The sequence below is a fragment of the Martes martes genome (assembly GCF_963455335.1).
Source record: "Martes martes genome assembly, chromosome: 13".
NCBI lineage: Eukaryota > Metazoa > Chordata > Mammalia > Carnivora > Mustelidae > Martes > Martes martes.
In genome coordinates, this window is record NC_137901.1 from 36750967 (window position 1) to 36776379 (window position 25413).

The 25413-nt window shown below is 37.9% G+C and overlaps 1 protein-coding gene across 1 annotated transcript in view; it reads right to left on the minus strand.

Annotated features, from left to right (window-relative positions):
- GALNT1 (polypeptide N-acetylgalactosaminyltransferase 1) overlaps positions 1 to 25413 on the minus strand; it is a 123381-nt gene that overhangs the window by 37444 nt on the left and 60524 nt on the right. The window contains exon 4 of the mRNA XM_080822239.1: positions 18947 to 19121. Within this exon, the coding sequence (XP_080678365.1) occupies positions 18947 to 19121 (175 nt within the window). The remainder of the gene's footprint in view (positions 1 to 18946; positions 19122 to 25413) is intronic.

Consider the following 25413-nt stretch of genomic DNA (forward strand, 5'->3'; position numbering starts at 1 on the left):
TTAAAAATTTTTGTGCTTCAAAAAGTGCCACTAAGGAAATGAAAAGACAAGACACAAACTCAGAGAAGATATTTAGAAATTATTTATCTGATAAAGGAGCTGTATCTAGAATATATAAATAACTCTTACAGCTCTGCAATAGGAAGACAATCTGAGAAAACATGGGCAAAAAAATCCAGAGAAATTTCACTAAACATATAAGAATGGCCAATAAATACATGAAAATATCCCCAATATCATTAGTCACAGGCAATGCAAACGAAGGTCACAAGGAGATACTACTTCACATGCAGAACATCTCTACGAATAAACACAGGTACAAAAAAATGTTGGTGAAGTTGTGGAAAAACTGGAACGCTTGGACATTTTGCAGGTGGGAATGTTCACAGTGCAGCCACTTTGGAAAAAAGTTTGCCAATTTCTTAGTTAAAAACAAAGTTACCATAAGACATAGCAATTAGGAATCTACAAGAAATATGAAAACATAAAGAATAAAAAGAACAGTGTAAAGCTTGTTTTAAAAAGCTGTTCTCTCCCCTCTCTACCATTCTTGTCCCTGTAAGGAAACCACATGCAATTCTTTGACCTCTTTCTCTTGGTATTTACCTCCATAATTCTAAATACTCTATCTGAATTTTTATTTGCTGATTTTTTTCTAGTTCTAGATATTACATATTAACTTACTGCAGAATGTAAGGATTTATTTCCCTCCTATCCCCATCCTAACACATACAATTGCTACTCCCTCGAGGCAGTTGTATTAGAAATTTGGTTCACTGTTATTTAATGTTTATATAAGGACTATGTAAAATGCTACTTAGAGCTGATTCGTATATTGTGAATACTTTTCCTTTTCTCCACAACATTGCCTTCCACTTTACCCTAAGTTATTTTTGCCACTTTTCTTTGTTTTCTATGTATCTATCACTAATTCAAATCCAGACTCTCAACAAATGGTTTAAATAGTCTCTTAAGATGTTTGGAAGCACGAGCTGTAATATGAATGAAATCGTCTTAAAGCAACCCCTCCTGAAGTTTTCTGGGCAGGCTGCCTCTGTGCCCGCACCACTGTGGTGCAGGGCTTTCCCTCTGCCATCCCCACCGGGATTCTATTGGCCGTCCTACACACTGAATCGCCTGTCTTTCACACCCCATGCCTTTCTCTTCCCTGGTTTACTCCTTTGTTTGTCAGAGAGCACCGGCTGAGAAAGGATGAGGGGAGATTGGCAGGTTTTTGAAACTATACCATCACTACCACAGTGGACAGATGCTTTTAGTGGGAGTGAGTTATATACTGGAATGGAGCTGCAGTTGACTGAAAAATCCCTGGTTTTACACAATGAGCGAAAACACAAGTGGTTTCATCTATGTTTCCATGTACAACAGTAATTAAAAGATGGCCTACATAACAAGCATTCTTGTTATAACTGAGTGAAAGAATTACTGAATTAACTCTAATGCATGAAATTCACAATGTGGTCTGAGTTAGTTTGAGTGCCTGCCTGAGTGACTCAGCAGTGTTTTGGGAAATAGAGAGATTATTAAATTTGCTTAGGATAGTGATCATCTCAGCAAGACTGGGCTTACCAGAGAATCAATCCACACAAACACCTAACAATTCAGGAATGGAGAACAACAGAAGTGCCATGATAATTACTATTTATATTATTTTGCAACTGTTAAATTCTCATTGTACTTATTTTAGCCCTTTTAGGGCCTGAAATGGTATTACAAATTTTTATGCATTGCCTCACTCTATCCTCACAACAACCGTAAGACAGAGGCACTGTTCTCCCAATTTTACAGATAAGGAAACCGAGGCCTTGGGAAAGGAAACAACTTTACGCTAAGTCAAGCTGAGTATGTGTATATAATCCAATTCTCTTCTCCATGTTCCTTTCAGCTATGATTTTTAAAGTATCTGTCATCCACTAAAGTTAGTCTATCACTACCATTTACCATCAACAAGTCAATATTTCTTAAGACGGGCCACCTGTCTGGCAGTGTCTGGCAACATTTTATAATTTTTCCTCCGTGTACTGCCATTTAGACAAGATCAACGAAGATCCTTCATACAAGTGATGGCAGAGCACAGTGATTAAAATTACACATTTTGTCAATGATAGATTTCACTTGGATCACTTATTAACTGCGCTTAACACAAATCATTTAATCTCCCCAAGTCTGAGTTTCCCTATCTGTCAACAGGGCATACTACTATTTTACTCAGCTGCTTAAAAATCATAATGTGTGTAGTGCCTGGTACATAATAAGGACTCACTAATTGGTATTACTTTTTTTTTTTTTAAGATTTTATTTGACAGAGAGAAAGAAAGAGAGAGAGGGAACAACAAGCAGGGAGAGTGGGAGAGGGAGAAGCAGGCTTCCCACTGAGCAGGGACCCCGATGCGGGGTTTGAACCAGGATGCTGGGATCATGACCTGAGCCATAGGCAGACACTTAATAACTGAGCCACCCAGGCGTCCCTGGTATTATTACTTTTTGAACATCTGAGACTAATTACATAGGATGGAATTGCCACATTAGATGACTTGGAATTTGCCTCAAAGCTCCTTCCCTAAGATCACACATTACGAAAGTTATTCTTTGATTGTTTTTCACTCTTCTTGACACTTGAACAATGTTATTCTTTCCCCCAGTTTCCTGCAGGAAATGTGTCCTTGGAGATCCTGCAATAGAGTAAAGGCTCCTGGCAGGCACAGGATGGTCGAGACACTGCCAACTATACTACCAGGTAAGCCCACGACTTAGGTCAAGCAGGGCTTTTCTGGATTCAGAAAAGAGGGTGAAAAAGCTGCACTCGGGGCTGTCCACACCACTTATACTTCCACCTCTGTAAAGTAGTCTGAAAAGTACCTGTTGGCCAGCTTTGTTCATCTTAGTGCAGAGATAATATACATCTCATGTTTCTTGTTGCACATTTCATTATAAATACACTGCAGAAGCCAGACAGTGATTAGTAAAAAAGAATGGGGTGGAAAAGCATGCTTGTAATGGCTTTTCATGAAACTCACACTTGGACCTAGAGATTACTCTGTGAACACAGGTCTTCCTGTTTCCTAGGTGCCAGGAAGTATTCAAAGCACAACAAAGCCTCACAACAGCCCTTGTTATATTTCTTACTGTACAGATAAGGATTCTCAAGTATAGAAAGGTCACTACCTCTTCCAAAGCCACAAGGCTAATAAATGGCAGAGCAAGACCTGGACTTTACCGCTATCGAGATATTAATGAGAAATTCATTATATTTAACTCAAAAAGGGACAAAGGGGGAAAAAGTATAGACTGAGAAGCTCTAGTCTATGCATATGAATAATTCCAGAAGAACAAGCTGAGGGAATGGTAACATAGCAATATTTAAGATTACAGCCAGAAATATCCTAGAATTGAAGAATATGAACACTCAGATCAAGAGTACACGATGTGCAGTGAACATGTAGATAAAGATAAGTCCACATGTTGACAATTACAATATACCCAGGTCTTACTACTAAAGGAATAAAAATAAAATGTGCAGCTTCCAAACCAAGAGATAGAAAAACATGAATACTAAAAATTTTATCAAATGAAACTGTATCAATTAGCGAGGCAGAAGAGGAGGAAAAAATAAAAAGGATGGTAAACAAAAAAACAAGATTAGGTTGAACTTTATGAAACTCATTTTCACAGGTCAAAAATGGTTGAGTATCAATTCTGTGTGGTTCAACCTAAAAGAAATCCAAATTTAATAGTCACAATAAATGTAGACGCATCAAACTCACCTATTAAAAAATGACTGGCGTGAAATGAAAATATAAATCCAGCCATTTAATAGAGATATACATAAAATAAAATCACAGATGGCTGAAAGAAATAGAAAAAAAAAAGTAACAGACATACCAGGAAAATGGTAAACAGACTAAAAGTAGTATAGCAATATTAAAACCAGGGTAAAAAAATTACAGATATAGTGAACACTGGGTTTAAAAACAAGAATATACTATCAATCACTACTGATGCATCCAATGATGCAGCCTTGAAAAATAAAAGAACAAACTGAGAAACTGTCAAATCCATAATTATAGGGGAAGTTTTTTAAAAATACAAATTAATCAGAATCTAACACACCATGTACTAAGAAACAGAAAAAAAACCAGAAGTAACAGGCAACCAAATAGTTATTTTCAACTGCAGAGGAAACATTTTTAAAAAGCTGGACACTTTCTAGGTCAAAAAGGAGGTTTCAACCCATTTGAAATAGATCATATTCATATACAGGTCATGTTCTCTGACCATGATGAAATTAATCTAGAAATCACTAATAAAAAATGAGCAAATCAAAAAGCAGAAAGAAATGTACCTAGAAACATTTAAATGTATTTCTAGGTCATCCTGAGTTAAGCAGAAATCAAAATGGAATTCACCAACTACTTAGGAATAAGTAAGAATGAAAATACATAAAACAATAGGCTGCACTGAAGTGTTCATAGAGTCTTTTTTTTTTTTTTTTAAGATTTTACTTATTTATTTGAGAGACGATGAGAGAGAGAGATAGCATGAGAAGGGGGAGGGTCAGAGCAAGAAGCAGACTCCCTGCCAAGCATGGAGCCTGATGTGGGACTCAATCCCGGGACTCCAGGATCATGACCGGAGCCAAAGGCAGTCACTCAACCAACTGAGCCACCCAGGCACCCCAGATACAGAGTCCTTAATGACTATTAGAAAATAAAAACATTTTTTATTTATTTATTTTTTAAATGATTTTATTTATTTATTTGACAGAGAGAGAGAGAGATCACAAGTAGGCATAGAGAGAGAGAGAGAGAGAGAGAGAAGCAGGCTCCCCGCCGAGCAGAGAGCCCGATGTGGGGCTCGATCCCAGGACCCTGAGATCGTGACCCAAGCCGAAGGCAGAGGCTCAACCCACTGAGCCACCAAGGCACCCCCAAAAACATTTTTTAAATAATAGATTGAGCATTTAACTAAAGAAGGAAGAGACCAGATTAAACACAAAACAGAAGAGATAATTACACAGAAAACAAATTTTTAAAAAATCAGATAAAGGAAAAGCTACTTCTTTTTTGAGAATTAAAAATTGCAAATCATTAGCAAGATTACTTAAAGAAAAGTAATAAAAATATTAGAAATGAGAATAACCACATAATTATATACCTCGTGAAAATGTTCTAAAACTGTAAGATAATGCTGTGAACAAGTGACAAAAAACCCAGGCCTCTCAGTTATTGTGAATTACCCAAATCCTAATTGCTACCGGGCTAAGGCTAACTAAAGCTCCTGACCTCTGTGAAAATTAATGAAGAGAAACCTCATGAAAAGTCAGGAGCCTGCGGCGGGGGGGGGGGGGGGGGGGGGAGAGGGAGGCAGGAAAGGGGAGCCATACCACCCAACTTCAGTTACAAGAATGTCAATTACAGACCCAACAGAAGAATGGTCAACAGGACTTCACCAACTACAGGTCCCAACAGGAAAGATGTACATGCATCTTCTACAAGAAACTGAGTACCACCTGTACGTCAGCAAATGGGAAACCATCATCACCCCGAACTCCTGCTTTTCTCTAATGAAGTTTCACTCAATACAGCTTCTCCTAGGGCACCTGGGTGGCTCAGTCTCTCAGTGGAGAGTCTGCTTGAGATTCTCTCTCCCTCTGCTCCCCCACGGGCATGCTCTCTCCCCCTCAAAACAAACAAACAAGCAAACAAACAAACAAACCCTCTTCCTAATTTCTTCCTCCATAAAAGAAGTCTTTCCCTTTGATCATTGGATTTGCCTATGGTTTTGTGTAGTTTGTCCTGAATTGCAATTCTGTTATTCCCAAATAAACCCATTTTGCAGGTAAAGTAACTAGCTGTTTTATAATACTTGCAACCTTTCCACTTTGGTGCCGGGAATTCATGGTTTCGACACCAGTAAAATCAGCTATATTCCTAATCCCCCCCACTTTTTAAAGATTTTTAAAATTTATTTCTTGACAGAGAGAGAGATCACAAGTAGGCAGAGAGGCAGGCAGAGAGAGGAAGGGAAGCAGGCTCCCTGCTGAGCAGAGAGCCCGATGCAGGGCTCAATCCCAGAACCCTGGGATCATGACCTGAGCCAAAGGCAGAGGCTCTAACCCACTGAGCCACCCAGGTGCCCCTCTAATCCCTTTTTTTAAAAAAAGAGGTTTTAAATTTATTTGATAGAGCAAAAGAGAGCACAAGGTGGGAGAGCAGCAGGTGGAGGGAGAGGGAGAAGCAGGCTCCCCCCTGAGCAGGGAACCCGATGGGGGGCACATTTCCAGGATCCTGGGATCATGACCTGAGCTGAAGGCAGATGCATAACCAACTGAGCCACCCAGGCGCCTCCTCATAATCCCTTTTCTGAGTATTCCCTTCATCTTCTAGCACTAATTAAAATATTGCCAAGAAGACCACTTCCTAAGTAATCTATTTTTTCTAAAGATTATTTATTTGAGAGAGAGAGCGCAAGTAAGAGGGAGGAGCAAAGGAACAGGGAGAGAATCTCGAGTAGACTTCTCAATGAGCTTGGAGCCCAACATGGGGCCTGATTTCATAACCCCTGAGATCGTGACCTGAGCCAAAATCAAGAGTCAGGCGGTGCTTAACCAACTGAGCCACCCAAGCATCCTCTGAGTAATCTTCAAGAGGAGGCTGCTTTTCTTCCCTATCTCACGTACCACTCAATCTGGAGGGAGTGGTAGATATATTCCCTGTTCCTTACTGCTGATTGAAGACTGTTGCTGTTCCCTAAGAAGGCCCAACTCTTTTAAAGAATGTGCCAGTCCATCCTTGTCACTGTCATCTATCACCTTCCCTACCAGTTCCACCGCTAGTCTTGTCATCACATTCTTGGTCATTTTAGCACCTATGTAGTCCATTTTTCAATACTCTGGCCTCTCAGATCTTTGTTCTGCCCTCCTCCAATGAAACTGTCCTCTACTACATCTCACCCATGTACTTTCATGCTATATCCCTAGACCCTGCCAGTAACGATCATCTCCATTTTAAGCATCACAATCTCTGATCACCATCACCCACCCCCCAATCCTTGCTCTTCCAACTCAATTACTCCAATAATCCTAGATCTTTGGCTTCCTTCACAGGGGTCTCCACTCCAGACCCTCCCTCTTTTTACTTTGTTGCCCCCTTCATGTTCTCTAGGTCCGCTACTCTGCTTAGATCCATGGCTCTTTATCATTAGTGTCATCCTGGGCTCCCTATCCTTTTCTCTCACTTGCTGGAATATTCCAATCCTAGCTAAGTCCACCTTTCTGCTGAGTTTGCATCTCACTTGAGGGGCTGACTATGGCTAAAGAAAACATGAGAGCATGCTGAATGGCCTCATTTCCAACTTCTTATAACCACAAACCTCAAGCAGGCTCTCAGCACTGTGCAGAGTTCTCCTGAATTTCCTACTCGCCTCCTTCAACATGCTTGTTTCACATGTCCACGGATTTTCAATACCTTTCCCACCTTCCTCACTCACAGGTGGCAATTTTACCAAAAACACAGAAGCTGTCAGAGAATTTCCACACTCCCATGAACACATTTACCATCCTGTAGGCATGGTGATCGCGAACATTGTGCCTTTTTCCCACGACTCGAGGCCCGAATTATCCCTGTTCCTGTCTGAAGCCAACTACATTCCTTCTCACCCACTCAAGTTAAATGCTCTTGCTGTAATACTCCCCTCTCAAAGTTACCCTGAGTGGGATCATTCCCATCAACACACAGACTGCACTATATACCATCTTTGAAAAAAGAAAGAATCTCCTGTAATCACACAATCCCCCTAGCTAACACCTCCACTTCTCTCCTTTCTCCAATGATGCCTACAAAGCACTGCCTACCCCTACTGCCTCCAATGCTGCCCCCCGACTTTGCTTCCCCCACTCTTTTCTCAAGTTGATTTTATTTGAAGTAAAGCAGAGTGCACAAAACATAAATTCAGAGCTGAATGAGTTATCACACAACAAATGCCCATGTAACCATGACTCAAGGGAAGAGAGAGAACATGGCCAGCACCACAAGTCCCCTTGCTCCCATTACGTTTTCTTCCTCCACTAAGGAATCACTGTCCTAACCCTTACCATCATGGGTTTGTGGTGCCTGTTTCTGGCCTTACTAGAGACAGCGTAATTCCATATATACTCTTCTGTGACTCTAGCTTGGTATAAATGGTGAAATTCATTCACGTTGTGGCTTTTGTTCATTTCCACTATTTGTAAAGTATTCCACTGTATGGATCTACCACAATCACTGCTGATACACACTTAGATTATTTCAGTTTGGAGCCAATATAAAAGTACTACTATTAACATTTTTGGCCTTGTCTCCTGAAGCATTCGTGCATGCATCTGTTAAGACACACCTAGGTGCAGATCTGCTCGGTCATGAAGTATGCTGCTGCTCATTTTACTAGATACTGGCATGTTTTTCAATGGGGGTGTAACAATTTACACTGTCACCAACACTATATGAGAGTATGAAGTGGTATTTCATTAGTTTTGTGTTTTCTTGATTACTAAAAAGGTTGAGCATCTTGTCTTATGTTTATTGGTCATTTGGATTATCTCTTCAAGTCTTTCATCCGTTTTCCTTTTCCTTTTTGATGTGTAGGAGTTATTTATATATTCTGGATCTGAGCATTTTGCTGGTTATAAGTATCATAAATTTCTTCTGTGACTTGCCTTTTCAATGTATTTTTCTTTCCACTTTTTTTTTTTTTTTAATGAACAGGAAGTCTTTAATGCAGTCCCATTTATCAAACTTACCCTGCATTTTTTGGGTGTTTCTAAGTCCTGTTTAAAAAATCTTCCTCTCTCTCAAGATCATTAATAAATTCTGCGTGATCTCCTAGGAGCTTTATTGCTTTGCCCTCGCATTTTTATCTGTAATACACATGAAAATGATTTTCTACATTGTGTGAGAAAAAGTTAGTTTCAGTTTTGTCCTTAAATTATTATCAGGATGACCCAATACTGTTTACTTTTTTCTTTAGAAGAACATCCTTCTACTACTAAGCAGTGCTATCTTTGTCCTAAATTGAGTGTTCACGTAGTATGGGAATGGTTACAGACTCCCTATTTTGTTTCACCAATGTGTGTGTCTATCCTTGCAAAAATATCTTAATTATTATACCTTCTTGAGACATTTTGGTAACTGTTATTGCAAATCCTCCAACCTTATTCTTCTACAAAAATGTCTGGCTATTCTTGGTCTTTGCACTTCCAGTTACATTTGGGAACCAATCTGTCAAATTATACACACACACAAACGTGGTGACTAGAAATTCACTGAATCTATAAACCAATTTGGAGAAAACCAACATTTTATAATTTTGAACTGTCCACCCATAAAGATGGGCATTGTTCCATTAATTAGATCTTTAATTTCTCTCAATAACATTTTAGAATTTTCTTTGAAGAGAGTTTCTGATATTTGATATTTTTTGATTGCACTGTAAGTGGTATTTTTTAAAAAAAAATCTGTTGCCCATCTTTTGTTAGAAAAGTGACACAGAAATATAATTATCTTCATTATAAGTATCAACCTTAAAACAATCAGTACTTATTGATCCTAATCTTTTGTCTATACTTCTGAATTTTCATTATATATATAAAAATGGATTCCATACCCAATGTATGGCTTGACCAAACTCATGACTGCAAGATCAAGAGTCATATGCTCTAGCAACTGAGCCAGCCAAGTACCTCTGAATTTATATTTTTAAAATTTCTACTTTCTCCACTCTACTAATATTTATCTTCTTCTAGTGATAACCTTAAAAACTGCAACACACAACTTTGATTTATTAAAGTCTAATACTAATTGCTATCTTTACCACCCACAACTTGATAATACATAAACACCCCAAAAAAACCTTACAAATGTTTAACTCCATTTATCCCCACCCAAAGAAAATGCTTTGTTCTGTATTTTAATTTTATTAAATATTAATAAAATTAATATTTTATTAATTTTTATCACTTATATTTATTTATATTAATTATTGATATGTTGATTAATATATCAATTATTTATATTAATTGTATACTAATTTTATTAATAAGATAAGATATTCTTTACATAGTTGACCTTAATTTGTCTACATATTTACCAATTCCATCGTTCTTCCTTCATTTCCATACCTGATCATTCCAGTGGGATCATTTTCTTTCTGCTTAGAGAACACCCTTTAGTGTTTTTTAGGGTAATGAATTATCTCAGTTTTGTTTCTCTTATAGGTCTTTATTTTTGAAAGATATCTGTGCTGGGTATAAAATTTTAGGCTTATTTAAAGTTACCTCAGACTTTAAAAGACACCTTGTTATTATCTTTTGGCTTCCTTATTTTTTCTGTTGAGAAGTCAGCTGAGAAGTAGCTGTTGGACTTACTGTTGGACCTTTGAAGGTGATCTTTATCTTCCCCCTCTAACCCTTTGCTTGTTTTTACAATTCTTTTCTCTAGCTCCGGCTTCCAACAGTTTTATTATGATATGCCCAAGTATGATGTGGCAGGTATCCTGCTGAAGGTTCATCAAACTTACTGATTCTGTGCCTTAATGTTTTTAACATTAATTTTAGAAAATTCTTGGCTATTATACTTTTGAATATTGGTACTCTTCTACTCTCTTTCTTATTTTGACTACAATTTGTTGGCAATCCTAGACCTCTTTATCTCCTGTATCTCTTACTATCTCTTCTTTATTTTCCATCCTCTATGCTTCATTCTGGATGTTTACTTCTGATCTGTAATTCAGCTCACTAATTCTCTCTTTAGCTATGTCTAGTCTGCTGCTAAACTCATCCATTAGTCTTTACTTTTTATTACTGTACTTCTCCAGTTCTAGAATTTCCACTTGGTTATTTTCTTTTTCTTTTTTTTGTAAGATTTTATTTATTTATCTGACAGAGATCACAAGTAGGCAGAGAGGTAGGCAGACAGATGGGAAAACAAGCTCCCTGCTGAGCAGAGAGCCCCATCGGGACTTGATCCCAGAACCCTGGGATCATGACCTGAGCCAAAGGCAGGGGCTTTAACCCACTGAGCCACCCAGGCACCCCTCACTTCGTTATTTTCTAATAGATTCTAGTTCTCTGCTGAAATTCTCTATCTTGTTTTTAAATCTTGAAAACATTATTATGTACAATCATTTTAAAGTCTATGTCTGATAACTCTATTACTTGGAGTCATTCTGGGTCTATGTTCATTGTATATTATTTTGTTTTCTTTCATGTGCCTTGTTTCCTTGGGTGTCTAGTGTAAACCAGACACTGTGTATGAAACACCATTTAAAAATTTACTGGCCTAATAGCTTCCTTCAGAGAGGATTTACATTTGAATTTAGGAAGAGTCAGGGCAGCAGTAAATTCAATTTTCTGGATTAAGATGGTTTAAACTTGGGCTTCAGTTACCACCAGGGCTGATCAACTTCAATTTCATCATTATTTCTAGGAACCTAAACTAAAACATGGAGGAAGGGATATCTGACTCTCCCCCCTCAAAACACACACACACAGACTTGATAGGTTCTGGACTCCAGGTTTTATGCCCTAGCACCAAAATGCTATCAAAAGTACTATTTATGAACACTACATCTGAAACTAATGATGTACTATATGTTGGCTAACTAACTGAATTTAAATAAAAAAATAATAAATCATATGGAATGTAAAAAAAAAAAAAAAAGTACTAGTTAGGTATTCACCTTCTGGAATGCATCAAGGTAAAAGTTCCAGGCTTGTTTCTCTGAGTCTTTACCTTCTCCCATAGTTTGGCTCTGAAATTCTTCACTGCCTTCTAACCTCTATATGGTTTTAAGCAAATAATTTATATGGATAGATAGATATAGATAGATAGATAAGATTTTTCCCCCCGACTTTCTAATTGTCCTCAACTGAAGAGTTGATCTAAACCACCAAGGCTGCGCCATCACAGAAACTGGAAGTCTTCCTCATTCTTTGTCAGAGTTTCATTCCTATTACTCCACAGAAACAATTTTATCTAAGTTCCAAGAGCATCCATATACAGAAATCCATGGGTCAATTTAGAGACTTCATCATTCATCTCAGCAGAATTTAAGAGAGTTGACCACTTACTCCTTAAACATTTGCTTGACTTCCACATACTTTCCCCCTCATACCTCGTTCTCTTACCCTTTTGGTAGATCTTCCTCCTCTTCTCACTCTTCAAAACCTGAAATGTCAATCATCTGACCTAACCTCTTTTTCATCTCATCCACTCCGAAGGCTATCTCAACGAAGCCCATGACTTTATATTCACTTGTCCAAATTCATAGCTCCCGTTTCAACATCTCCCCTGAACTCCAGGCTTTTATAAATATATGATTACTGATTTCCTTCCCCATATTTCTATTTTCCTCTTCTCTCTATCTTGGCAAGTATCACTGTAATTGAGATGTCTACTCAGGCCTAAATTTACTTTTCCTTTTCTCTTTTACTCCATATCCAACCCAACTGCATCCTGATAGGTTCCATCATAAAAAAGGCAATCAAAATTTTAAAACATCTGCACCTGTACTAGCCTGGTCCTTGCCACTATTATCCTCTGCATTAACTTCTGTAGCTGGAAAATGTAAATTGGTAAAATCAGTGTGGGAGTAGTTTTTTTAAAAAAATTGAGTGAAATAAAAAAGTGCATACCTCTCAGCACAATTTCACTTTTACTGTCAAACACTTCTGGTCATAACTCTTGATAACAAATACATTTTATGTTAATCTAATACATCCTGAAATAATGATTAATGAAAAAATACTTTTACATAAAGCACACCCTGCTATCTTCTATTCCATTAATTAAAGTGCTAAGAGGTATTCACTAAACTGATTTTATGATCCATTAGTGAGTAAAGGGTCCTGAACTGTAACTTGAAAAGCATTGTTCTACAAAAAACTGTTAACATCTGTAGAAGAGAATACATGTAAAAGGATGCTTACAGAGACACTGTAACCATAAAATATATATACAAAAAGCAAAAGAACAATAGATAAATTGTGGCATATTCATACAATGGACTTTTACAAAGCAGTTAAGATGAATGATCCAGAACTACATGCACTGACATGGACAAATATCCAAATCAATGCCTGGGCAAAAACAATTCTTAAAAAGTTGTACAAGGATATGTGCCTATGCTCTACTACCACTTGTTAAGTAAAAATGTAAAACTATAAACTATATTATTTATAAATATATAGATATGAAGAAGTACTTTTAAAGCATGAACAGTAATAGTAAGTAGAAAAACCAGAACAATGGTTAGAGAGAAGTGTGATGCAACTGGGAGGAAGTATACAAAGATATTCAACTACAGCCATAAGGTTTTATTGCTAAAAACAAAATAAAAAGAAAATATGGCAACTTAAGATTCAATAAAAGGTTGGTGGTTGGAACAAAGGTTTGTTATCTCCTATAGCTTCCTGAATATTTACACTATTTAAAAAAAATAACAGTTAAAGGGGCGCCTGGGTGGCTCAGTGGGTTAAGCCTCTGCCTTCGGCTCAGGTCATAATCCCAGAGTCCTGGGATCCCAGAGCCCCGGGATCCCAGAGCCCCGCATTTGGCTCTCTGCTCAGCAGGGAGCCTGCTTCCCCCACCCCCTTCTGCCTGCCTCTCTGCCTACTTGTGATTTCTGTCATATAAATAAATAAAATCTTAAAAAAAAAAAGTTAAAGAGAAGGCTAGTTTTTCCAAAAAAGAAGTAAAATTTTCAAGAGATCCCTAGTAAATGATGGAAAATACATGATAAAAAATACTTTAAGATAAATATCTTGAAGCAAAAAAACCTTTTTTTTTTTTTAAACTATTTTATTTCTGCAAGAGAGACAGAGCACAAATGAGGGGTGGGACAGAGGGAGAGGGACAAGCACTCCGTGCTGAGCATGGAGCCAGACTCAGGACTCCAACCCAGGACTGTGAGAACCTGACCTGAGCCAAAGTCAGATGCTTAACTGACTGAAGCACCCAGGCACCCCAAGCATATATTTTTTAAAGATTCTATTTATTTATTTATTTATTTATTTATTATTTATTTATTATTATTTATTATCTATTTATTTATTTGAGAGAGAGAGAGAACGAGCGAGTGCACACATGTGCTTGGGGGAGAGGGACAAGCAGACTTCCTGCTAAGCAGGGAGCCTGACACAGGGCTCCATCCCAGGACTCTGGGATCATGACCTGAGCAGAAGGCAGGCCCCCGACTAACTGAGCCACCCAGGTGTCTCCACCCAAGCATATTTTTAAACTACTCATTACCACATCTTTCTGAGGCAAAAGATAGAACAAAAACAACAACAAAAAATACACACACACACACACACACACACACACGTGTATATATATATACACACACACACATGCATATCTACCTATCAGGGAATTTTCTAAAGTTCTATAACAGAAAATTTACATTTCATGAGCAGGTAGAAACCAAATTAGAAGACAAAGGTATGAAAAAGTAATATTTATGCTAGAATGTACACAATAAAATTTTATGTAACTGAAACAAAACACCTATCAGCCTTAGAAATACCAATTATTTATAGAGCAAATGTGTTACTGAAAACACCTGGGAAAGTTAAAATCTTAAAAATTAAAAGCAAAGCAACATCCACAAATTCATCAAAATCATCCAGAGGAGCTTATCTAAAAAATAAACAGAATTCTACTAAATATGTTATTTAAATCTGTTTCCAGAATTTAACTTAGCATTAAAAGGAATAGTTAAGAAAATGACAAAAAATAACTCCCAGCAATTAGGTAGAGAAAGAAGAGAAGTAAGAGCCAGACCTGGATCCAAACTCTATTTAATATCCTGAGCCACAGCAATTTTTTTGAAGAACTTTAACAGCAACACCCTGATTCATGGAACTCATTATTTTTCTTTTATTTATTTTATCTGAGAGATCACATGCATGGATGAGTGGAGGGAGGGGCAAAGGGACAGAGAATCTCCCGCAGACTCCCCACTGAGCACGGAGCCTGACGCAGGGCTCAATCCAAGGACCCTGAGATTATGACCTGAACCAAAACCAAGAGCCCAATGCTTAAACTGAGACACCTAGGCACCCCAGAACTGATTATTCTTTAAAAGAAAGTTAAATTTACTTTAAAAACTAGAAAGAGTAAAATGCTATTGTTATCTCACAACTAATTATATGTATAAATAAATTATATGTATGTGTATAAAAGTGGTAAAGTGTAGGCTTTTGTGTCTACATTTTTAAAATGTCAGATAACAATGACAAAGACTTAGCAATAAAAAACTTAACAAATAAAAAATTCAAGAGAATAGCTCAAAGACAGTCTAGAAATTTTCCCTGGAAGAAGAATAAAGATAAGACAAAAATATAATAAAAGAGACTAAGGGAATCAATTCAAGTAGTCAAAGCGTGGCTAATCGGAGTTCTAAGAAAGAAAAACAGATGGATGGGACATTCAACAGACCTGTCCAATGGGGATGCACATGACTGACTAGACTCACAACTTTAGTACCAGAAGTACATAATTCAGCGGACTTGAAGGATACTGGTACAAAATGCCTTTAACCTACAAATCCACAGCCAAGAGAGGAAAAGAGGAATAGTCGATGACTCTGTAGTGATGCAGTCCACAAAATGCAGACTGAGGAAAGATTCAAGATACTCTGCCTGGTCTCTGGGGGAAAAAAATGGAGAGGGAACCTGCAGAGACTGAGAGAGGCTTGAGAGACATGTGCACCATTTGCACTGTGTGGCCCTTATTTGGATCTTGATAAAAACACTACAGGGGTGCCTGGGTGGCTCAGCTGGTTGGGTGACTGCCTTCGGCTTGGGTTGTGGCCCTTGGGTCCTAGGATTTAGTCCCACATAGGGCTCTCTATTCGGTGGGGAGCCTGACTCTTCCTCTGACCCTCCCCCTGTTAATGCTCTCTCTCTCACCTTCTCTCTCTCAAATGAATAAAATCTTTTAAAAAAAAAACACTACAAAAAAAGAGAAGTATGACATAACTAGGGAAATCTGAACACCAACTAAGTATTTCATGTTATTACGAAGTCACTGTTAAATTAATTTTTTAGGCGTGATGGTATCATGACCTTCCTTCCTATATGAGTCTTCATCTTTCAAAGATACACACTGGAATATTTACAAATGGTACATCTTTACCTGGAACTGGATAATACACTTTTAATCACACTTAGCTGGTTATTCACAAAAGGCCACAAACCGGAGGGGCTTTACAATAGGACTGCTGCTGCTGTCAAGTCAGTTGGCTAATTCCAGAGCTAATGACCCAAGTGAGAGTAAAAACCAAATTAGAAACCACAGTGTATTTTATAACCTAATCCTGAAAGCAACACTCTATCACTTGTACTGTGTTCTACTGCTCATACAGACTTACCCTAGAACAGTAGCAAGAAGATACACAGAGGTGTACATACCAGGAGACAGAGATTGCTGGGGGACTATGAAAGGGTGCAAGTAAGAGACAAAACTATTGGGCATTACTGAAGCAAGGTGAGGAACACGAGGGTTCCTTATACTACTGTCTTTCTGTACACATTTGAAATTCCCCACAAAGTTACGAACAAACAAAAAACTTGAAAAGATACCTGCACAGAGATGGAGCAAGAAGGTGCAAAAAAGCTACTCAGGAACAGTAGTGACTTTGTGCCAACTTCATAAGCGGCCCACTCCCACAGAGAACAAACGGTTGGCAAGGACTGCGTATCAGCAGCTTGTGTGAAGTGAGACTTTCAAATCTAGGCAGTCCTCATCAACCCCAAAATTCAGTGCACAAGCATGTGTATCACACCACTTAAACACTGTTCAAAACATAAATGTTCAATAAAATGTGTTGAGAACAGTAACATATATAGCGGAATACTCTACCAGGAACACTAACAATCAAGGCTCTTTTTAGCACAGACACCATTAACACTTCAACTGCAGGCTTCCCTGAAGAGTACAGCTCTCTGTCTATATTGTTCAAGAGGGCTAACAGCTTGGGAAAACTGAAGATTATAGGGAAGCTTCTTTTGACTGACCGTCACTTAGCCAATCTGCTGGATGAACACACTGATACTCCCCATCCCCCACACTGTTTAATTTTTTTTTTCCACAGTTTAATTTTTATATGAACAATATTAAATGGTGGCCTTCTAGGACGCATTCACAGCTGTGCCATGTACTAAACTATAACTGCTTTTGCTTTCTCTGTACAAGATTTAATATTCCCTGAAATTATAATATTTTCCCTGCTATGGTTTTCTATGCACTTACTAATTGCCTCCCAAACTCCCCATCGTCTAAATCTCTTCCAGAGGCCTTCGGCTATACCATCATCCATCTTCTTAAAGTCCTGCTTCCATCTGGGTGGTTGCCTCTTGGCCTAACAACTGTCACCAAGGGCTCTCCCTTCACCATCCTCAAGGGATTCCCACCACATTTGTTTTAGGCCAAATCCCCTGTCTTCCACATCCTCTGCCCATCTTTTCCTGAGTTTAGGTCCTCATTTGGTAGATCACAATCTCCAGTAACCTTCCAAGAAAGGGTGTGTGGCAGTTCCATGTTATGAGACTTTTCATTTCCAAAAACGTCCTTTTTTAACCTACGTATTTGATTGCAAGTAAGGACAGATACAGAATTCTAGACTGGCAATTCTTCTCCTCTGAAATTTTGCTCCTTTATTTCCAGGATTGGTGCTGAGTTGCACTAAGTTTTGCACTTTTCTTTCTGTCTTTTTAAACTCCCACTCTTGGTTTTCCTAATGTATCTTTTGAATAACATCCTATTGCTTTATGGTTGTAATATGCTTTCTTATTTCATTGGGATTAATTCTTTTTAAGTTTTCTTCTCCCTGAAGAGTTTTTGCTTCCTCCAACTTGTGTTATTTCTCTTCTGGGCACTATACTTTTCATGTTTGAGTGTTTCTTGTGATTGTCTAGTATTTCTTGGTTATGTATTTGTTATAAAAATAGGGAACCAAAAAGCTGAATATTAGCTTGGAGTGATGATTACTATGAGGTTTGTTTTTTTTTTCCCTCTGTGCCTAGTCCTACTCTATCAAGAACGATCCTCCAATCTCTTGCCTGGAGAAAGACGGCCTGGCTCTTGGTGCTTATGGGAGGCCCAGAGGGCAAGACGACTATGGTCTCAGGAGCCAAATGTGTATGTTCACCTGCTCCATGTGTTTTCTATATAGTTTCTTTGCTTCTAATGGGGTCTCCTGTCCTCTAGCCCAGATACCTTTGTTACCTTCTTCATGTGGGGAAACTGGTCCTCTTATATTGCTGGTGGGAATGTAAATCAGTACAATCATCCTGGAAAAATGTCTGGTAGCACATACTAATGCTATACAAATGTATAATCTATTCCTTTCCCCTGTACATACCAAACAGAAATGAGTGCCTAAGTCCTCCAAAAGACATGCACAAGAATGTCACAACTGCTTTACTCATAAGAGTCAAAGGTGGAGACAACCCAAATGTCTGAGTGTGTAAATAAGTTATGGAATATTCATCCACACAACACACATATCTTGATGTGGATGACGATTAGACAGTTACATACATATATGTGAAAATTTAGTCATCTGTATGCCTATGACTATATACATTACCATTTTAAGTTACATACCTCTTAAAAGAATCTTTTTTAAAAAGCTGATTATAGGAATGTTTTGAGAAGTTTAAAATCCCTTACTAATCTACTAAGATAAATTATTATTTTCCAAAGCCTAAAATTTATAGCCTAATGATCAGCAGTATTTTTATCAGTATTTAAATTTAAGTGGGTAAGTAATAAGTTAGTGATCAAACATTCACTTTAAGAACAGTCAACACTAAAGTGTAATTTATTGGGAACTCAGAACACACTTTTCTTTCAAATTCAGTGCTGTCAGGACCACACCAGATACTTACCCTTCTAACCTGACGTCTGGTAAAGATCTGTTGAGTGCGATCATCTCACTTGCCATTAAATTGAACTGATTGATTTTAAACATCTCTTTCATCTTTTCTTGATCCTCTTTAGGAATGACGACTGGTTTCCCCATTTCTCCAGGACCTTCATGAGGCTTTTGTATTGGCTCTAGAACTAAGAATACGGAAGAAACTAACATCAATTTTATAGCAATTGATAAATGTTTCTATTTTAATAATATGAGTTTAACTGTGCCCTCAACAACCAGAGCCATTTCTGAGCCCTTCATCTCCCAATCTGTAAAACCTCCTAGCGGCTGCCCTGTCCTTCTCTTCCACACCAGCGTCCTCACTCAAGACCTACTCACTCTGCACTACTCACCTGCATCATGCACAGCCTTGGCATTCCCATCTCAAATATCATTACCACATTAACCCTCTAAAGCATGACTTTCATTGTGGTATTCCTATAAGCTCTAGGGTCTAACTCTTTAATAGGGAATTTAACCTAACTTTCAAAACCGACCATCTGCTCAGTCCTCTACCAAGCCACTCCCCACCCCTACTTCGGTACTTAATCCTTCAGTCAAATAGCAACTCGCTACTTTCCTTCATATATGCCTCGTATTTTCCTGCTTTGGTGCCTTTGCTCACAGAAGTCCCCTCTCACTGCACCTCCTCAGTCTTATTTCTGTAATACCAAACACCTACTTGTCTTTTAAGGCCCAGCTAAAACAGATTCTCTTGTCTGCAGCTTTTCCAAATCTCTCTACAGTGATCATCTACTACTCTTGACTGCCACATCATTTCATCATCAAGGGCTCTTACGTCTCTTATAAACTGCTACCTCCTATGATTGCTATCCTGTCCTGTGGGCCCCCCACTAGATTACATCTCTTTTTAGCTCCGGTTTGGTTCATTCGTGTGCCTTTCGTGGAATTCACGATACTGTCCTATAGGAGTTTTATAACTATATGCTCAATTAAATGTGAGCACTATTCAAAATAAGTCAAAATGAAATCCTAGAATCAATTAAGACATTATAATAAGCATTAAGCAAGGTGGAACATCATGAAAGATAATTCTAACCAGAAGTAATATTATCTCTTGATATGTACATAAAAAGAGTAATATTCAGGGGCGCCTGTGTGGCTCAGTCAGTTAAACGTCTGCCTTCAGCTCAGGTCATGATCTGAGGGTCCTGGGATCAAACCCCACATTAGTCTCCCTATTCAATGGGAAGTCTGCTTCTCCCACTTCCTTTGCCCTTGCCCCACTGGTGCACATGAGCACTCTCTCTCTCAGATAAATAAAATCTTAAAATTAAATTTAACTTAAAAAGTAATATTCAGCAATTTCCAAATACTGTTTCTTGTTTTACACTTTTGAGATGTTCAGAAGTGTTTTCTATAATTTTTTTTTGGTTTTCTATAATTTTAAAGTTATTTCCTTTATAACTTCAAGAAAAACAAGTTCTCAGATACATTAAACTTGGAAAAAAGTATATTAAACTTCTCATCTAAAAGGCACAGGGAGAGAATGAGGTAAGGCCAAGAATGGGATAAAAATACCTGTTTTGTACATTACTTGTTTATTTTTAAAGCTGCAATTTCTATTCTCTTGTTGTTTATTTTTTTAGGCACCTCTAAAAAGTCTCTACACAAAAATAGAGACATTGAGACAGTAGACAAACCATCTCTCTTCAGCCAGGTTTCATCTGCCCAAGAATATCACTAGCTGGTAAAGCTTTAAACCTGTAAGATGGTTGTTTCAGATGGTGGAACAAAGCAACCTACAAACACCAGGGCTGTAAAATATGAAATTACTGTGTCTTCAACAACTCTATCTAGAATATAAAAACCTATCTTAGACAACCATCAAGAAAAAATGGTATAAAATAATTCTGTTCCTGTTCTCAGAATGAACTGTGATTTTAGGAGGGCATTAAAATATTAGGAAATAACTTTAAAATTATAGAAAACGCATGTAAAACCATTTTTAAAAACAAATCCTGCCTAATGTTTGCCAAGTAACTAAGCTCTTTATTTTTTTAAATTTCATTTTATAATGTGTTCTTTTTTAAAGATTTTTTTAATTTATTTACTTGACAGAGATCACAAGTAGGCAGAGAGGCAGGCAGAGAGGGGGGTGGGGAAGCAGGCTCCCCGCTGAGCACAGAGCCCGATGTGGGGCTTGATCCCAGGACCCTGGGATCAGGACCCAAGCCGAAGGCAGAGGCTTTAACCCACTGAGCCACCCAGGCACCCCAAAAGGGCGGGCATGCTGCATGGGCCAGGAATTGAACCTGGGCCTCCCACATGGCAGGTGAGAATTCTACCACTGAACCACCCATGCACCTTATAATGTGTTTTTGAGAGGGCATGCATGTGCGCAAGTAGGCAGGGGGTGGGGAGAGGGAGAGAGAATCCTAAGTTGGCTCCATGCCCAGCTGGAACTCGAGGTGGGGCTCGATCTCATGACTCTGAGATCATGAGCTGAGCTGAAATCAAGAATTGGATGCTTAACTGACTGAGCCACCCAGGCATCCCAGGGAGAAGAATCTTTTTTTTTTTTTTTAATTTTATTTATTTATTTGACAGAGAGAGAGATCACAAGTAGACAGAGAGGCAGGCAGAGCGGGAGCGGGGAAGCAGGCTTCCTGCTGAGCAGATAGCCCAATGCATGGCTCTATCTCAAGACCCTGAGATCATGACCTGAGCAGAAGACAAGAGGCTTAACTCACCGAGCCACCCAGGTGTCCGGGGGGAGAGAATCTTTAAATTTTATTTATTTATTTGACAGACAGAGATCACAAGTAGGCAGAGAGGCAGACAGAGAGAGGAGGGGAAACAGGCTCCCTGCTGAGCAGAGAGCCCGACTCGGGGCTCAATCCCAGGACCCTGGGATCATGACCTGAGCCGAAGGCAGAGGCTTTAACCCACTCAGCCACCTAAGCGCCCCAGGGGAGAGAGAATCTTAAGCAAGCTCCACACTCAGCTTAATGTGGGGCTCGATCTCATGATCTTGTGATCATGATCCAAGACAAAATCAAGAGTCTGGCACTTAACTGAGGCACCCAGGCGCCCCAAAGCTCTTTAAATATTAGGGTTGACAGATTACAAAAACTGTCAGTGACAAGTGTAATAAAAACTATAATACAAACACAGATGTATAATCCCCACATATAATTTTAAATGTTTAAAAATCATAAATTATAAAACACTTAGAGTCAATTCTACTTAATTACCTATCTCTGGGGGAGAAAAAAAAAAGAGCAAACAACAGATTTGGGGACTGGGATGCTCAGGGGTCAATAGAAAGCAGCAGAGTTCTGGAGGTGGCAATCAACCTGTGTGCATGGCAGAGTTAACACAAATAGTAGGTAGGAGACATCTAGTGGCCTTAATGATAAATCTCTCTCAGTTATCTAAACCTTATTTTAGTATGAGATGATACTTCAAAGAAAAGTTAAAATGAGAAAAAACTTTTTCATGCTGTTTAGTTTTTAAATTAAGAATATTAAGTTATATAGAACACTGTCTAGAATACATTATTGCTAGGGTGAGGTGACGGGGGTAGGGGTAGATCCTGAACTTGATCAAGCCTCCGGGCCTACCTACTAAATTCATAAAAAATATAGGGCACTGAATGTTAAATGTTAAAATATTAAAGGGATGCAAATCCTGACTACGGGAAACTGGGAAAAAGAAAACAGCCAATTTCTTCATCAACAACAACAAAAAGATTGAAAGGGAGGACAGAGAAAAAGAGGTACCCATGTATCCACGCCATAAGACTAGTCTTGAAGAATTGACAACTGCTGGAGCCAGATGGCAGGTGTATGGGAGTTCTATTTTCTCTACTTTTATTTATGTTTGACATTTTCCATGGGGGTTGGGGGAGCATGAAGGAGGACTCCAGAAATTATTACTATGAGGACTAGTAAGAATAAACTTGATAGCTTACAGAGTAAGAGACTATACGGCCAGAATGTTAAACGCCCCATCATTATGAAGTAAAACTCTGGCTTTAATATCTTAAAGAAGCAGACAAAACTGTACAACATATACAATCCTGCTGTTGCAACATTTTACTGATTTGACCACTTGGTACTTACTAGTAATTGGAATATCTAGTATAATGCCCACATTATATCATTTAACCTACTAGTACACATGAGATTTCCAAGCTACAGTAGAAATTACCAAGAATTATATGACTACTACATGACTTAAAAAATCCACCACAGTAATCTAGAGATTATAATCTCCTAAAGAAGTAAATGGACTAGTCAAATAGTTTCCTTTGGCAAAGAGCTCAGGATAAAATGCATGTGGATAATGAATATATTTTTACTACTAATGTGCTAGCAGATTGAATGGTAAGCATTAACTTCCATGCATTCTACTTTCCAGCCTTTTAGGTAAATTAAAAGTGAGTTCAGAAAAAAAAAAAAAAAAGTGAGTTCAGTGAAATTTTTGTTTCAGAGCAACCAAAATGGGGTTTGGATATCATTTCCTGAACTGAAAGAAAATTCTTCTTGGCATAAAATTTTACATGCAGATCATTTCTAACAAATCCAACTTTGACAAGGGAGATGTTCACATTAGTGTTACTCCAAAGTATTATGTAAGAACAAATGCTTTTCACATTTCGAGTAAACGTCATTTATAAGATAATAAAGTATGCTTTAAAAACTTAATTACCAAGAAAACTACAGATTGATTCTGAATGTCACAAATCATATCAATATACACAAACCACGTGATACACTTTTGAATGTACTTTAATAAATCTTAGAAATTTTTAATTTGTGGGGCGCCTGGGTGGCTCAGTGGGTTAAAGCCTCTGCCTTCGGCTCTGGTCATGATCCCAGAGCCCTGGGATCGAGCCCCACATCGCTGGCTCTCTGCTCAGTAGGGAGCCTGCTTCCCTTCCTCTCTCTCTGCCTGCTTCTATGCCTGCTTGTGATTTCTGTCTGTCAAATAAATAAATAAAATCTTAAAAAAAAAAAAGAAATTTTTAATTTGTGTTTTTCTCATGTAAGTAGAAAAAAAGAGTATAAAGTTATAATACCCTTTGGGGGAAAAATACTAATAAAAGGCTAAAATCATTTCTCCCAAATGATTTTATCTTCTTACAAAATTATCACTCTTACTATTTTTAGGCATTATATTTTACCTATCCCAAAATGTTTTTTCCACATTTTCACAATCTCTGAAAATGGGATGTGGCTTAAATGATAACTGGAATGTTTCTGCTTTCTTAGTATAAGTATTCTATAAAAAAAAGTATGTAAGATGGTGATGAAATACAGCAAATTACCTGATTTTTTTAACATCAAAATTATAGGAGCACCTAGGTGGCTCAGTGGATTAAGTGTCCGACTCTGATTTCAACTTAGGTCATGATCTCAGGATCATGAGTTCAAGCTTGGTATCAGGCTCCGTGCTGAGTGTGAAGTCTGCTTAAGATTCTCTCTCTCCCTCTGCCCCTTCCACCACCCCCTCTTGTGCAAGTGTGCTCTCTCTCCCTCTCTCAAAAAAAAAAAAAAAAAAAAAGTAAATCAAAATCATATAGTAAAATTCACTGATTAACTCTCTGCTACCTCAAATCCTTGTCTGTTTCAACCCTCATTCCAATGTTATGTTCAATTTATTTGTAATGTGTTCAGTATATAAACCTCTATACATGCAAAAAAAACCTGTAAGTTTCTGAAAGCCTTTACTAATAATATTTTTTTAAGTTTTTAATTGCCAAAAGGCTTCCTGATGTTTGAAAGTTGAAATAATCCTAGCATACACACATGAAAACTTGAATTATCAACATATTAATGATTGGAAAATTGAGTATAGTGCTGGCATAAAAGTTCAATTCCTACTAGAAACTGCACCTGTAAAAACACTGAATATTTTATAAAACATCCAAATCCATAAATTGAATGAATAAGCTAATTAGGAAGGCAGGAGGGCAACAAAAATATTCCCAGGACACAACCCACACTAACCCCAGTTTTTCAAGAGGAGCCTGTCTAATTCTCTAGCAAGAGAAGAATATTGCTATTCTCAAATAGCCTGGGGTATAAAATGCCAAGTATAAAACTATAAGACAGAACTGCTCAGGAAAACAAACCAAATCAAAACCAACCTTTCTGTAATCACGAAACCTGGCCCACTATTACGTGAAGTAGGCAAGTAACAAGTAAATCCTAGAAAAGAGATTATCATTGACAATCTTTTAAGAGATCCAGCATTATGGTAAAGATAATCGATCCATTCTACCTAAAAATAGGACACCTTTATTCACAATATAAAGACCAGAACTGGATAAATTTCACCAAATGGGCACTGTAAAGCACTTCAAAGAATGTTCAGAATGAGATCTTTGTAATAATGAAACAGTAATTCTGTTCATTATTTTTTGCCTTATGCGTTTTTGGTTTTTCAAATGCCGTAAAAACCAAAGAT